The sequence below is a fragment of the Sciurus carolinensis genome, chromosome 11 (assembly GCF_902686445.1).
Source record: "Sciurus carolinensis chromosome 11, mSciCar1.2, whole genome shotgun sequence".
Taxonomy (NCBI): Eukaryota; Metazoa; Chordata; class Mammalia; order Rodentia; family Sciuridae; genus Sciurus; species Sciurus carolinensis.
Window position 1 is genome coordinate 77586658 of NC_062223.1, and position 12687 is coordinate 77599344.

General features: G+C 48.6%; 1 protein-coding gene across 6 annotated transcripts in view; it reads left to right on the forward strand.

Moving 5' to 3' along the window:
- Nucleotides 1-12687, forward strand: part of Slco2b1 (solute carrier organic anion transporter family member 2B1) — a 50475-nt gene that overhangs the window by 24275 nt on the left and 13513 nt on the right. For all 6 annotated transcript variants that reach the window (XM_047516077.1, XM_047516082.1, XM_047516080.1 and 3 more), the window contains one exon: nt 10664-10766. In XM_047516077.1, coding sequence (XP_047372033.1) covers nt 10664-10766 — 103 coding nt within the window. The remainder of the gene's footprint in view (nt 1-10663; nt 10767-12687) is intronic.

Genomic DNA, 12687 nt, shown 5'->3' on the forward strand with positions numbered 1-12687 from the left:
ACCATCATAAATTCAGTAAGTTAGTTTGTTGTTAAGTAATTCTAATTTTGAAGGGCAATTTATAAAAATCCTGTTGGATATTTTGCAGCAAGAGGAGTTCTGATCAGCATGGCAAGTTGGCTGCTGTACAGAGGCCTCTTTAGAGCATGGAATGTTGGTCCCAGAGTGAAGGCTGGAAGGGCCTGTGCCAAGGGAAGCTGGGGTTTGAACCCAAGTCGGCCTGACTCCCAGCCTGGTTGCCCCACAGAACCTTCCCACCCCGCCCTGCCCCAGGCTGGAGCAGAGTGTGTGAACGTGGACCAAAGAAAACAGGTCGAAACAGCCAGCAGGGCCCACGACAGGAAAGGTTTTGACTGCTGGCTTCAAGGGCAGCGGGTAGCCCTGGAAGAAGTGGAGGCAGTGGGTCCTCAGTCCATCTCAGGTGCTGGGTAGAGCAGTGTGAAGGACAGGGGCGTGTGGAGGTCCAGGCGCCCGAGGAGCAGCTACGCAGGGCAGCAGGCAGGAAGTAGGGCTGCCTGGGAGTGGGACTGCCCAGATGTGGGCGCTGCTGTGCCCTGGAGGCCCCAGAGAGCGAAGCGTGGCCTGGGTGCACTGTCTCAGGAAGAGGAGAAGCAGTGGGGCGGACCAGTTTCCAGGAAGGAGACAACTGGGGACTTCGCACTCTCTTTCTTGGTTCTGTCTAGCTCAGGGCCAAAGTTTGGAGGAAATGGAAATTGGGGCAGAGTTCTTGGAAAGCAGGGGTGATCTGAGAGGAGGGTAAGAGGTTAGGTTGCTAGTTTCAGATACTTGAGTCGGGCCTCAATTTGAATAGAGGACACCAGGGGGCAACGAGGTGGGACAGGTGGAAGGAGCGGGTGTGGGGGGGGTCTGTGCTACTGGGTCACATGCCAGCTGTGTGACCCTGAGCAGCCAGTCACTTCCCACTCTACACTGGCATGGGGGTGTGGAGGCTGGATTCCTGGAGCAGCGCTCCCTGGGCCTCGGATTCTGAGGATGTGCGATTCCTGAGTTGGAGCTGCTGTGATTCCGAGGCGGGTTTGAGAGCTGTGTGCGACGGTGCTTTGAAACCCCGGCTCCCCGGCTGTGAACCTGTCTGGCTGTCTGCATTTATGCTGTCAGCACATCGGGATGGGAATGGGGAGGGGAGGGCATGAGAAGTTCTTAAAAAAGAACTGAAGGCCGAGAACATGATGATCTGCTTCCAGCAGCTCTCAGGCAATAAATATTGATGTGGGAGGAATCGTTCCCCGGCCTCCTCGAGGCCGCCTGGCCGGGTCTGTTGCAGTAACGCTGGGGGCCTGGCCCACTAGGGCCACTGATGGGGAGTTGCGTGGAGTGGGAGGATAGCCCCAGACAGCAGAATTGGCAGCCAGAAAGTCCAGGTCCCCAGAAGGGGGACGTGGATCTTCAGTAGGGAGAGGGAATGGGCAAGGGGAGAAGGTTTCACTTGGAAATCCCTTCAAGTATCCCCTCCCAGGCTTAAGGTTCAGGGTCCCCCGTGCCCTCTTAGATGTAAATGCAGTTTTTAAAGGTATTCAGGAGATGGTGGTACATAATATAAGGATTATGTGACCCAGAGAGGGTCTCTGGCCATAGTCTCCCAATCTGCGTCCTGGACAGTGGGTTTTTCAAGGTCTTCTAGCTCTGACAGGTCCAATGCTATCTCCTCTGAGCATTTTTATAGGGAATTTGAGGGGTGACCCCCTATTCCCCGCCTTGAGGAGCTCTGAAGTAGCGAAGGAAGGACAGGTCAGGGAAATAAGAATGCCCGAAAGACAGCTCAGGTTTCCCCTGTGACTGTGTCTGTGACAATGGTTCTTTGCCTGAGGGGAGGGCTCTGCAAATTCTGTAGAAAAAAGATGGTCTCTTAGGGGCTCCAAGTTCTCTGTCCCCTTGTGTCCTTGTGGTGTGGTGTCTCTATTCAGTCAGCACTCCTCCAGAGCTCTCTGACCTGAGAACCTGCCCTTGGGGTGAGGCCAGGGGCAGGGAGAGTTCCAGCCAGCTGCTCCCTACATGTGAAGGACCCCAGCCCTGCCCAGCCTCTGAGTGCCACCAGACTCTGTGATCTCCCCTTGGGTCACCTTTACCAGGAGTTTATGTGTGTGCGATTTCTGGGAAATCTCTGAGAGTGTGGGATTCAAAAACTACAGTTTTGAAGTTCTGCGTTCCTAGTGGTTGGAGACCATAGGTACCTGTGTTCTATTATTCTGAGGTTCTGTATTGGAAACAGTCTGGGACTCCCCAAATCACATTCCTAAATGGTTAGGACTTTGGCTACGATTCTTGAAGTCTCTGAAGCCCATTGTCTTTTGATGTACGGGAGAATGATCTGGGGTGGGGACAGGAGCTGGAGGTGGTACAGGTTCTTAAAACTCAAGACTTAGGGCTTGTTATTGGGATCTACCCACATTCCCCTGAGACTTTCATGTTTCCATTGCCGCCTCTGCAGATCTTCCTGTCCCCTGAGCCTCGCCTTTGCTGGCACCCTCCCAGGCCAGCCTGGGGCCTTCTGTGTCCTTCCCCACACCTGGTAGTCCAGGTTGTGTCTCCACCCCCACCCCACCACTCTCTAAGGTCAATGAACTTGAGTGATCATCCAGCTTGGGGGCCCCTGCACCTGTCTGTATGAGGTCAGGTTCTGGCCCCAAAGGCTAAGAGGCTCCCCTTCACCTAGGCCCATATAGTTCCTCATACATCAGGGATGGAGCCCTTTTGGGGTGGTCTGCTTATGTGGTTTTCAGACCACTCAAAACTTCACCATAAAGAGAATGAAGAAGAATGTTCCCAAGCAGGGCTAGGTCATTCCACCCCCTTATACACACACACACACACACACTTTATGGCTGTTTTTTTCCCCCTGTGCTGGGTAGGGGCCTCACACTCATGCTGGGCAAGAGCTTTACCACTCAGCGGCCCCCCCAGCCCACTATACCAGTCTTTAGAATGAGATTTCATTTAGAGAAAGCATTCTGTTGCTAAAAACCATTTTATTATTGGATTTATTTATTATTGGATCTAGTCCAATACCCCCATTTGACACAAAAAGAAGACTGAGGCTAAAGAAGAGAGATAACAGGTAGCTGATCAGACCCAAGGGGGTACCGTGTGAGTTTTCTTGGCATCTAGGCATTCTGTAGCTGCAGGCAAGGAGGCCAGTCCAGCAGAGTTAGATGCCCTGCATCTTATCAGCCCAGCTCTGCTACTTACTAACTCTGAAATCTGTAAAATGGGTATAACTTCAGTTTGGGGTTTTTATAAGAATCAAATGAGGTAAAGTGTGAAGGTCAGTGGTTCAATGTCCAACACACAGGCTCAGCAAGCCAGGAGTGCAGCCAGGAGGGTGCGGTATGCAGGCGCATGCCTATAATCCCAGCTACTCAGGAGTCTGAGGCAGGATCATGGGTTCAAGACCAGCCTGGGCAATTTAGCAGGATGTGTCTCAAAAGAAAAAGTAAAAAGGGCCTGGAGCGGTGGCACACTCCTGTAATCCCGGCAGCTTGGGAGTCTGAGACAGAAGGATCTCAGGTTCAAAGTCAACCTCAGCAACTTAAGAAGGCTCTGAGCAACTTAGTGAGACCCTGTTTCAAATTAAAGGTGAAAGGTTCTCAGGATGTAGCTCAGTGGTAAAGTGCCCCTGGGTTCAATCCTGACTTCAGAAAAAAGTAAAAAGAACTGGGGTTATAGCTTAGTGGTAGAGCACTCCTGTGTTGGGCCTGCTCTTGAAAAAAAAAAAAAAAGTAGATTGCCTTTTTTCTATTATTCTTTTTAAATGCTTTAATTTATTTCTTAATTTTTGAATTATTTCAAATTTTTTAATTGACAAGTAAAAATTGCACATATTTATGGCACACCAAATGTTTTGATAAATACGTGCATTGCAGAGTGACGAAATCAAGCTATTTATCATCTGCATTGCCTCACATACTTAATCTCGGGTTTGTGTGGTTAAGACACTTAAAATCAACTCTATTCTTTTAGCAATGTTCAAGTATACAATATCATGTTAGCAACTGAAGTCACTAGAGTGCAGTAGACCTCCTGCACCTATTCCTCCTGTTGACCTGAAGTCTCATGTCCTTTGATCAACATCTCCCGTCGGTCCCCTCCAGCCCTGGGCACCACCGTTCTCTGCTTCTGAGTTCCGCTTTCCCAGATTGCACATACAAATGAGATCAGGCCGTATCTGTCTTCCTGTGTCTGGCTTACTTCACTTAACATAATGTACTCCAGGTTCATCCATCCTGTCACAAATAATGGGCTTTCCTTCTTTTTAAGAACAGTACTCCACTGTGTACATAGACCACATTTTCTTTATTCATTATCAGTTGAGGGACACTTAGGTCGATTTCATATCTTGGTTACTGTGAAAAATTCTGTGGTAAACATGGTCTCTCTCTCTCTCTCTCTCTCTCTCTCTCTCTCTCTCTCTTTCTCTCTCTCTCTCTCTCTCTCTCTCCTGCCTTAAACAACAAGCATTTCTTGCTCACAGTTCTGGAAGTCTGAGACAGGGTGCATGGTGGGGCTCTGGTGAGGGAGGCTCTTCCTGGCTTGCACATGAATCTTTCTTGTTGTGCAGAACCATCTGGCAGAACCAGATGTCTCCTTGATATGCTCATTTTATTTCTTTGGCAATAGAGCTGGTGGTAGGATTGCTGGACTATGCCATAGTTCTTTTTTTTTTAATTTTTGAGGAACTTGCATACTGTTTTTCATCGTGGCTGTACTGATTTACATTCCTGCCAAGAGTGTGCACATTTCCCTTTTCTCCCCATGCTAGACAGCCCTTGTTGCCTTTTGTCTATTATCATAGCCATTCTAACTGCAGCAGGTGATGCTATGGTGCTTCTCCCCCCAACACCACTGGGGATTGAACCCAAGGTCACTCTACCCCTGAGCTACATCCCCAACCCTTTCTATTTTATTTTGAGACAGAGTCTCACTAAGTTTCCAAGCTGACTTTAAACTTGCGACCCTCCTGACAGCCTCTCAAATAGCTGGGATTATAGGCCTGCTTCACTGTGCCCTGCTGGTTCTGAGTTTTTTGTAGCCAAAGGGAAAAGAACGGCCCGTTACATGAATCTCATTGAAAAAGCTGGACGCATAGTTCATTCCTCGTAGAAGCTCACATCTCTGGGTGCTTTGCTATAAACCTCTCTCCCCCATAGAGGGCTAGGAAGTTTAGCAGATGACCCACTCTAGTGACTGCTTCTCATGGCCATATGAGAGGGAATCTGAGAGCTGTCAATGAGTTCCATATTGCCCACCAGAGACAGCCCTGGCTCCATGGGATTGGGGACCCAGTTCCAGGACAGGACCTTCTGCAACTCAGTTCCATGCATAGGGGAGCTTCAGGATCCCTGGAGGCCCAACAGCCAGCAGGGCCTCCATGGACTGAGCCCACAGAGCATGTGGTGCCCACCTCTGTTGCAGTCAGCAGAGAGCCCTTGGAGGGGGCGTTCCAGCAGCCTGCTGCCCGAGCTGCTGACCTGGGGAAAACACAGCCCCTATGGGTCACACTCCAAGCTCCTCTTGAGCAGAGACACAATGTTTCCTGTTTTTGGGACCCACCATTAGTCATCTGAAAACAGAGGAGGGACAAGAGGCAGAAACCTACTGAGAACAGAGGACAGGAGCTAGGGCTAAGTCAGGGCTTCTGACAGCCACAGAACAAAGCAAGACTTTCGTCTGGCCCAAACCTCCCAGGTCTGGTTCCTGTTCATCTCTAGCCCCAAGTTGCTGCCCAGTCAGTCACTTGCTGTAGTCAGGCTGGTGTCAACTGTCTGGCCCCGTGCAGGCTTCTTCCCACTACTATATGTCAGTTTATACTACGCCCCACTTCAACACCTCTCCCTTCCTGTCTCCCCAGTTTCAACCCAACTCCTCCCTGTGTGCCTTCTCTGGCCCCTAGATCAGTCCCTCTCTTCCTATCTTCACAACATTAGTCAGGGATATGGAAGAACCTGACTTTGAGAGCCTGATCTAGTAATATCTCCCTGGTGGCATTTCCCTTTGGGAGCCTCAGTCTTCTCTTCTGTAAAATAGGTGAACAAAGAATGCCTGCATTAAATAGACTGTAGTGGGGATGTCATGATACAGTGGATGTGACAGTGTAGTGGAGACCTTATAGGGATGTACATGTGGAAACAGATGACACTATTGATATTTTTACTGTTTTCTTGGGGACAAGGAACTCAACAAGATTCTGCTCATCTTTCCAGGACGAGTCAAATTCTCCCAGATAAGAAACATTGGAAAGCGCTCAGTCTCTCTCCAGTTGCTCCTATTTTCCTCCTTGGGGAAGTACCCTGCTCCTAGCACCTTCTTCTGTTGCCTGGGCCCTGGCTCCACTGTGATGTCCTTCCCAAGCCACTCTCCCAGAGCATGAACAGGGCCAAAAGAAATATCATATGAGCCATATATGTAATTCTAAATTTTCTAGTAGCCACACTCAAAAGTTAAAGAAATTAATTTTAATAATATTATTCTATTTAACCCAGTATATCTAAAATATTCTAATTTTGGCATATAACCAATATAAAAATAATGATATCTTTTCTATTTTTTGTACTAAGTCTTCAAGATGCAATGTGTATTTTACGCTTAGGACATATCTCAATTTGAACTTGCCATATTTTATGTGCTTAGTAGCCACCTGTGGCTCTAGAATATAAGTGAATGAGTCTAGATGTCTCACCTTAAGAAAATTTCAATGGCGAGATTTCAGGCCCCTTCAAATCATACTACTAGAGCTGGGGTTGTGGCTCAGTGGTGGAGCGCTTGCCTAGCATGTGTGAGGCACTGGGTTTGATCCTCAGCATCACATATAAATAAATAAAATAAAGGTCCAGGACTGGAGATATAGCTCAGTTGGTAGAGTGCTTGCCTCACAAACACAAGGCCCTGGGTTCAATCCCAGCACCACACACACACACACACACACACACACACACACACTATATATATATATATATATATATATATATATATATATATATATATATATAAAATATAAAAAATAAAGGTCCATTGAAAACTAAAAAAAAAAAAAAAAATTAGAAAAAAAATCATACTACTAAGGTGTCTCCTAACTCTGCCTATCCCACACACCAGGGCCACTGATTCAGAGTTTCCTACCTGCAAGCTGGAGCTCAGATCTTAGTTCTGCTGCTTTTCAAGTTGCATGGTTTTGAACAAGTTGCCTGATCTCAGAGCTTGTTTGTTCCCATGTGAAGAAGTGTCCGGCTTCTTCCTTTGCAGGTCTCAGTGAAGGTAGAGCAGGTTTGTGTACATGGAGCCCTACGTCCACATTCCCTTGGCCTAGATCTCAGTTCTGCTAGCCCCTGGGGTGCTCCGTGAACCCTTTGCTGGTCTCTGAACATTACAGCAAGAGCTCCCTCACAGCATAATACATCTCCTCTTGATGTTCTTATTTTTCTTCCAAGAACCTGGCAATGCTGGCTAGAGCCTTCTCTTACACTCCTTCTTTTAATGGGAATTTATCAGATGCTCACTGTTTTGCCCCAGGCCCTGTGCTAGGAACCAGGGTTTCAACAGAGAACAAGATAAACATGATTCTTGCTCTTAAAGAACTGAACTCAGCAGGGAAGATAGATACAGAACAAGGTTTGACCCAGACCTAAGTGAATATAAAGTAGATTTTTTTTCCTGTATTGAACCCAGGGTGCTCTACCACTGAGCTACATCTCTAATCCTTTTTAATTTTTATTTTGAGTTATCCAGGCTGACCTCAAACTTGCCATCCTCCTGTCTCAGCCTCCCACGTCACAGATTACCAGGCATGTTCTACTGTACCTGGTGATAAGTAGATATTCTTTATTTTCTCTAAGAATCAATTTTATTTCTACTCTGAATACCTATCCTGCAGATCCATGAGAAACTGAACCTCAGCGCTTCTCAGGGGCCTCCCACCAAGTTGAAGCAAAGGTCCTGAGGTCTAGGGCCCAGACTCTAGGTGGGCCCATGCCAGCCAGAAGCATCAGCATCAGCCCATCCTAGATGCTACGGCCATGCCCACCTGCCATCCTGACCCATGTGGTACCTTTCAATGTGCTTGGAGTGAGGAGTCTTTGTGTGGCTGGGAACACAGGAGCCCCACCTCCCTCAGCCGGGGCCCCCCAGGCTGAGGCTCCCCACTGCTTACAGAACCCACAGAGTGCTCGGTGTCTGCCCAGCCTGGTTTCCAGTGTTTTGTTGCAGAGAAGGGTGCTCCCTTCCAATCGCTCTCCCAGGCCTCTCCTCACACTCCTGCCACACCCCTCAGGATTCTCTCAATGGCCTCGAGCTTTGAAAACAAAAGTTAGGAAGGAAGACCTGGCAACTCATTAGTGCTTTCCCCTGCCACACAACTCCCCTGAGGCCTGGAAACCCAAAGCCTGCTCCGCCAGAATGAAGAAGAGAGGAGTAGAGGAAAAGCCCAGGGGAGAGAAACACACAGGAATGAATGTCTGAATGAATTGTCCCGCAGGGACAGGACAGGCTTTTAGCAGCCAGCCCTGGGAACAAGGGGAGGAGACATGGCCGCTCCCACAGGGGTTCTGAAATGCGGGGAGAGCCAGCATTTGCCTCACAAGGTCCACTGAAAATTTAAAGGAGAAGAAAGACATCAGACCCTGACAAAGGGTGGCAAGGTCTGCAGGGACCTCAAAGAGATAACACAGGTGGAAAAGAGGCCACCCCCTTGGTGTCCATCATTCTAGTCATGGGGAGCCGACTGGCTCCCAGGGCAGCTTCTTCCAAACCAGTCTTTACCCTGGACTTCTGTCTTCTTCCATGGAATTGGTTCCTTCTAATTCTGAGCTCATACTGCATAGCGAAATGTAGTGAAGTCAGACCCCATTTGGACACTTAGATATTCAAATGACCCTGTATCAGTAACAACTTCTCCAAGACTTAGTTCCCTCATTGAAAAAGTGTGCACAGTGATAGCGCTTCCTCACGGTGCTTGGGTTGGGACGCGGGAGGACTCGCCTGGGCCTCTGTAGCAGCCCAGTGCTCAAACTCGGGAGTGGAGCTGTCTGTCTGGGTTCCATATGAGCAGGGCCACTTACCAGTTGGTGACTTGAGGAAAGTCACTTCATCTGTGTCTCTTTTGTCATGTGAATAAAAGGGCTTTAGTGGCATCTGCTTTGAGGGCTGTTGAGAGGGCTCCGTGGGTTCTGTACTAGTCCTTAGAACTGTGTAGTAAGTGCATGTAGCAAGTACCTAGTAGGCATTGACCACCATTTACTGCTATTTCCTTCCTTCTTTCTGACTCGCAGAAGATGGTGAGTGTGCCCATGCAAACCTTTTCTTCCCCAGTCCTCTCCTTCAGGAGTTGCATGGAGGCCATCCTGACCCAGGCTGAGGCTCCTGCTCTGTAGTATCATGGACATCCTCACAGTGCTGGCCCAGAGCGAGCACATCCTTCAGGGGTGGCTTGACTTTTCCCAGGGGAGGAAAGGGGGCTGTTTTCTCTTGCCCTAACCCTCAGCTCCCATCCTGACCCAGAAGGCAGCAACGAACAGGATGGGCCTGTAGACCACACCACCCCCACCTCAGGGTAGCACAGCTCACTGGAGGCTCTTGCTCCTGGTGACTCTCCAGGTGAGGACAGTCATGAAGGATGTAATAACTGAAGAAAGAGATATGGCAGTCATCATGTTGGTGACGTTGATGGTGGTAGTGAGAGTAGAAAAGATGGTAACGGTGACAGTGACATGGATGATGGTGGTGTTGGGATAGGTGACATTGATGGTAACAGTAAGAGTGACATTAATAATGATGTCAGGAATGGAGATATAATTGTGGTGATAGTGGTAATGATGATAGGATTGTGAGTTGATGGTGTTCCTGGTGACACTGGTGGTGATAGTGGTGGAGGTGACAGAGATGAGGTTGGTGACACTGAAACTGGTAAAGACCCTGGAAGAGATAATGATGGTGTTTGAGACAGTGATAATGTTATTGATGATTCTGATAATCATACTGGTTCAGGTGACAGTGATAACAATAATGATAATGCTGGTGGTGATAACTACGACAGAGACAATGGTAGTAATCATATCATAATGATAGTGTCATGTGAATCAATTGGTCATGTAGTCAGGATGTTGGAGGTATGAATGCAGATGATTTTTAAGGTGGTAGGAATAGTACTGATGATGGTGGTTATGGTGGTAATTCTCTTGTTGGTGACTATTAGTATGCTAATGATGATGATGACAAAGTTTAGCTTCAGGAATTTCATTATTCCCTCTTTTTTTTTTTTTTTTAATACCTGGATTGAAATCAGGGGCCTTTAACCTCTGAGTCACATTCCCATCCCTTTTTCATATTTTATTTAGAGACAGGGTCTTGCTAAATTGTTTAGGGCCTCACTCAGCAGCCTGAGGCTGGCTTTGCTGAGACAGGCATTGAATTTGTGATCCTCCTGCCTCAACCTCCCAAGCCACTGGGATATAGGCACGCACCACAGCACTTGGCCATTATTCCCTCTTTTAAAACCCTTTTTGAGTACCTATAGGGCCACTGCAGGCCCCCATTGATGAAGTGACAGAGCTCCCACCTCTCCCTCCCCTCCCCACCGAGCTCCCTTGAGTCCACAGCCATCTCTGGGTAGGTCTCTGGCATCCAGCTGACTACCCTTGGTTGTATGTTTCCCCAGAGTGAGAACTCTCCCTCTGAGCAGAATCCCTGGGGGTCCCTGAAGAAGCAGGATGGCCTAGCCCAGATTGCACCAAACCTGACTGTGATCCAGTTCATCAAAGGTAAGTGAGTTCAGGCCTGGTGTAAGGGAGGTAGGGCCAGAGGCGCTCTTGAGACTATGCATGACCCAATCCCTACCTGCCTTTCTTGATCTGTTCCTGCAGGTCCTACATGAGAACTTTGTGAGTCTTTGCTTATGCAATCCTCTCTGCCCAGAACATCTGTTTTTATTGCTGTCTGTCAAAATCTTCCTTGTCCCTCTAGGTCAAGCTCAAGAGCCACTCCTTCCTCCAGCCTGCCTGGCTCTCCCAGCAAGCAAGGCTGCTTCCCTCCCTCCTCTGGGCTCTGAGAACCCTCAGAACTTCTGTATTGGCTCAGATCTGTGCCATGTACTTGTCCAGCCCTTCCCCCAAGTGGGGAGGTCTTGATGGTCAAGGCGTGAGTCCTTATTCTCCTTCCACCATCAATGATCCTGCAAACAGGGCCCTCAATAAATACTTGTTAAGTTCCCAGGCTATGGCATAGACAAAGGGAGCTCTGGACTGAGAGCTAGAGACCTGAGCTTTTGTCCTGGGTCCTTGCTTCTCTCTGGGCCTCAGTTTCCCACGTGCAGTTTCTCAATACAGTAAGACCCAGACTCAATGAGATAAGAATAAGCAGCTGGGATCAGTCAGTAACCAGAGTCCACATGACCAGGCAGTCCTTTCTGGAGTCCAATCCCATGAACACTGATTGAGTGCCTGCTGTATGCCAGGCTCTGGGAGAGCACTGGATGGCAAGGTAGACTTGTGGTCTACCCACCGCACTAACCAGTGTCTCCTCACTTCCCTGAGTCTCCTTATCTAAAAGATTGGGTCAATAATCTTTGCCACTCTCAAGGACTATTAGGATAACAGTCCTAATCAACTGGGATGATAAATGGAAAGCCCCCGTACATTGTTTTTAAAACTGTACTTCCATAAGTTACAATTATTTCCATTATCACTCTTACCCTACTGTTCTTATTCTGACCAATCCCTAGGAGAGTAAATGGAGCTGCCTGTAATTCCAGAGGGTGTCACTCAGAATCCCTCACTGGGGACTTTTCAACAGTAAAGGATTGGGCCCAATTCTTGGGAAGGGCTTCTTAGGACTCGATTTTAGGCTACTAGTAATCTGGCGCCCACCCTTACCCCTGATTTCTAGCACTCCCAGAGAAAGGGATGCCTGGACTCCATGGGGCTGGGTCTTGAGGCAGGGGCCTGGACTCCCTAACCTCAGGTCACCCCCAGCTGCTGGAAGCCCTCAGAACAATGCACCATGGAAGAGCTTATTAATCACTGCTTTGGCTCCTGCCCAGAGGGAAATTGGAGCCAGTTGCTGAAATTGAATCCTAGAGTTGGTGTTCTAGGCCAGCTTGTCTCTGGTAGTTCAAGCCTTTAGGAGACCATGACAGGGCTGACCACAGGCCCTGTGGCCAGTTAGCCAGCCTGGTTTCTGGACTTCTACTGAGCTTCATAGGGGCCAGTCTGACCGGCAGCCTGGCCTTGACTGCCAGGTTTGTCTAGTGGAGGAGACATAGTCCCTGAGCTGGGGGAGGCTAATGAGGGAGACACTGTCTAATGAGGGAGACATTGTCCTTGGGCTAAAGGAAACCCCTGGCTCATGGGAGCAAATATAGTCCTAAGCTAAGGGGGCCTGTCCTATTTGAGACAGGTGTCAGACCTCTGAGTTTGGAGAGGCCCCTGACTGATGAGGAAGGCAGTCACTGAGTGACTGTTTCTGCCCTGGCTTGTGTGATGGTAGAGACCTTGTGCTGAGCTGAGGGAAGCCTGTCTTTTCAGGAAGACGTGACTTTCAGCCAGAGGTGGGCCCTAGAATTCCCTTTCAGGTAATGCTAAGTGAAAGGCCTAGCCCTGTCCTCCAGGAATTTTCCATCTGTTCTAGAGAAGGCTGTGGATTCTGAGAAGAGACGGAGGATGCGCCCACAGTACACTGCAGTGA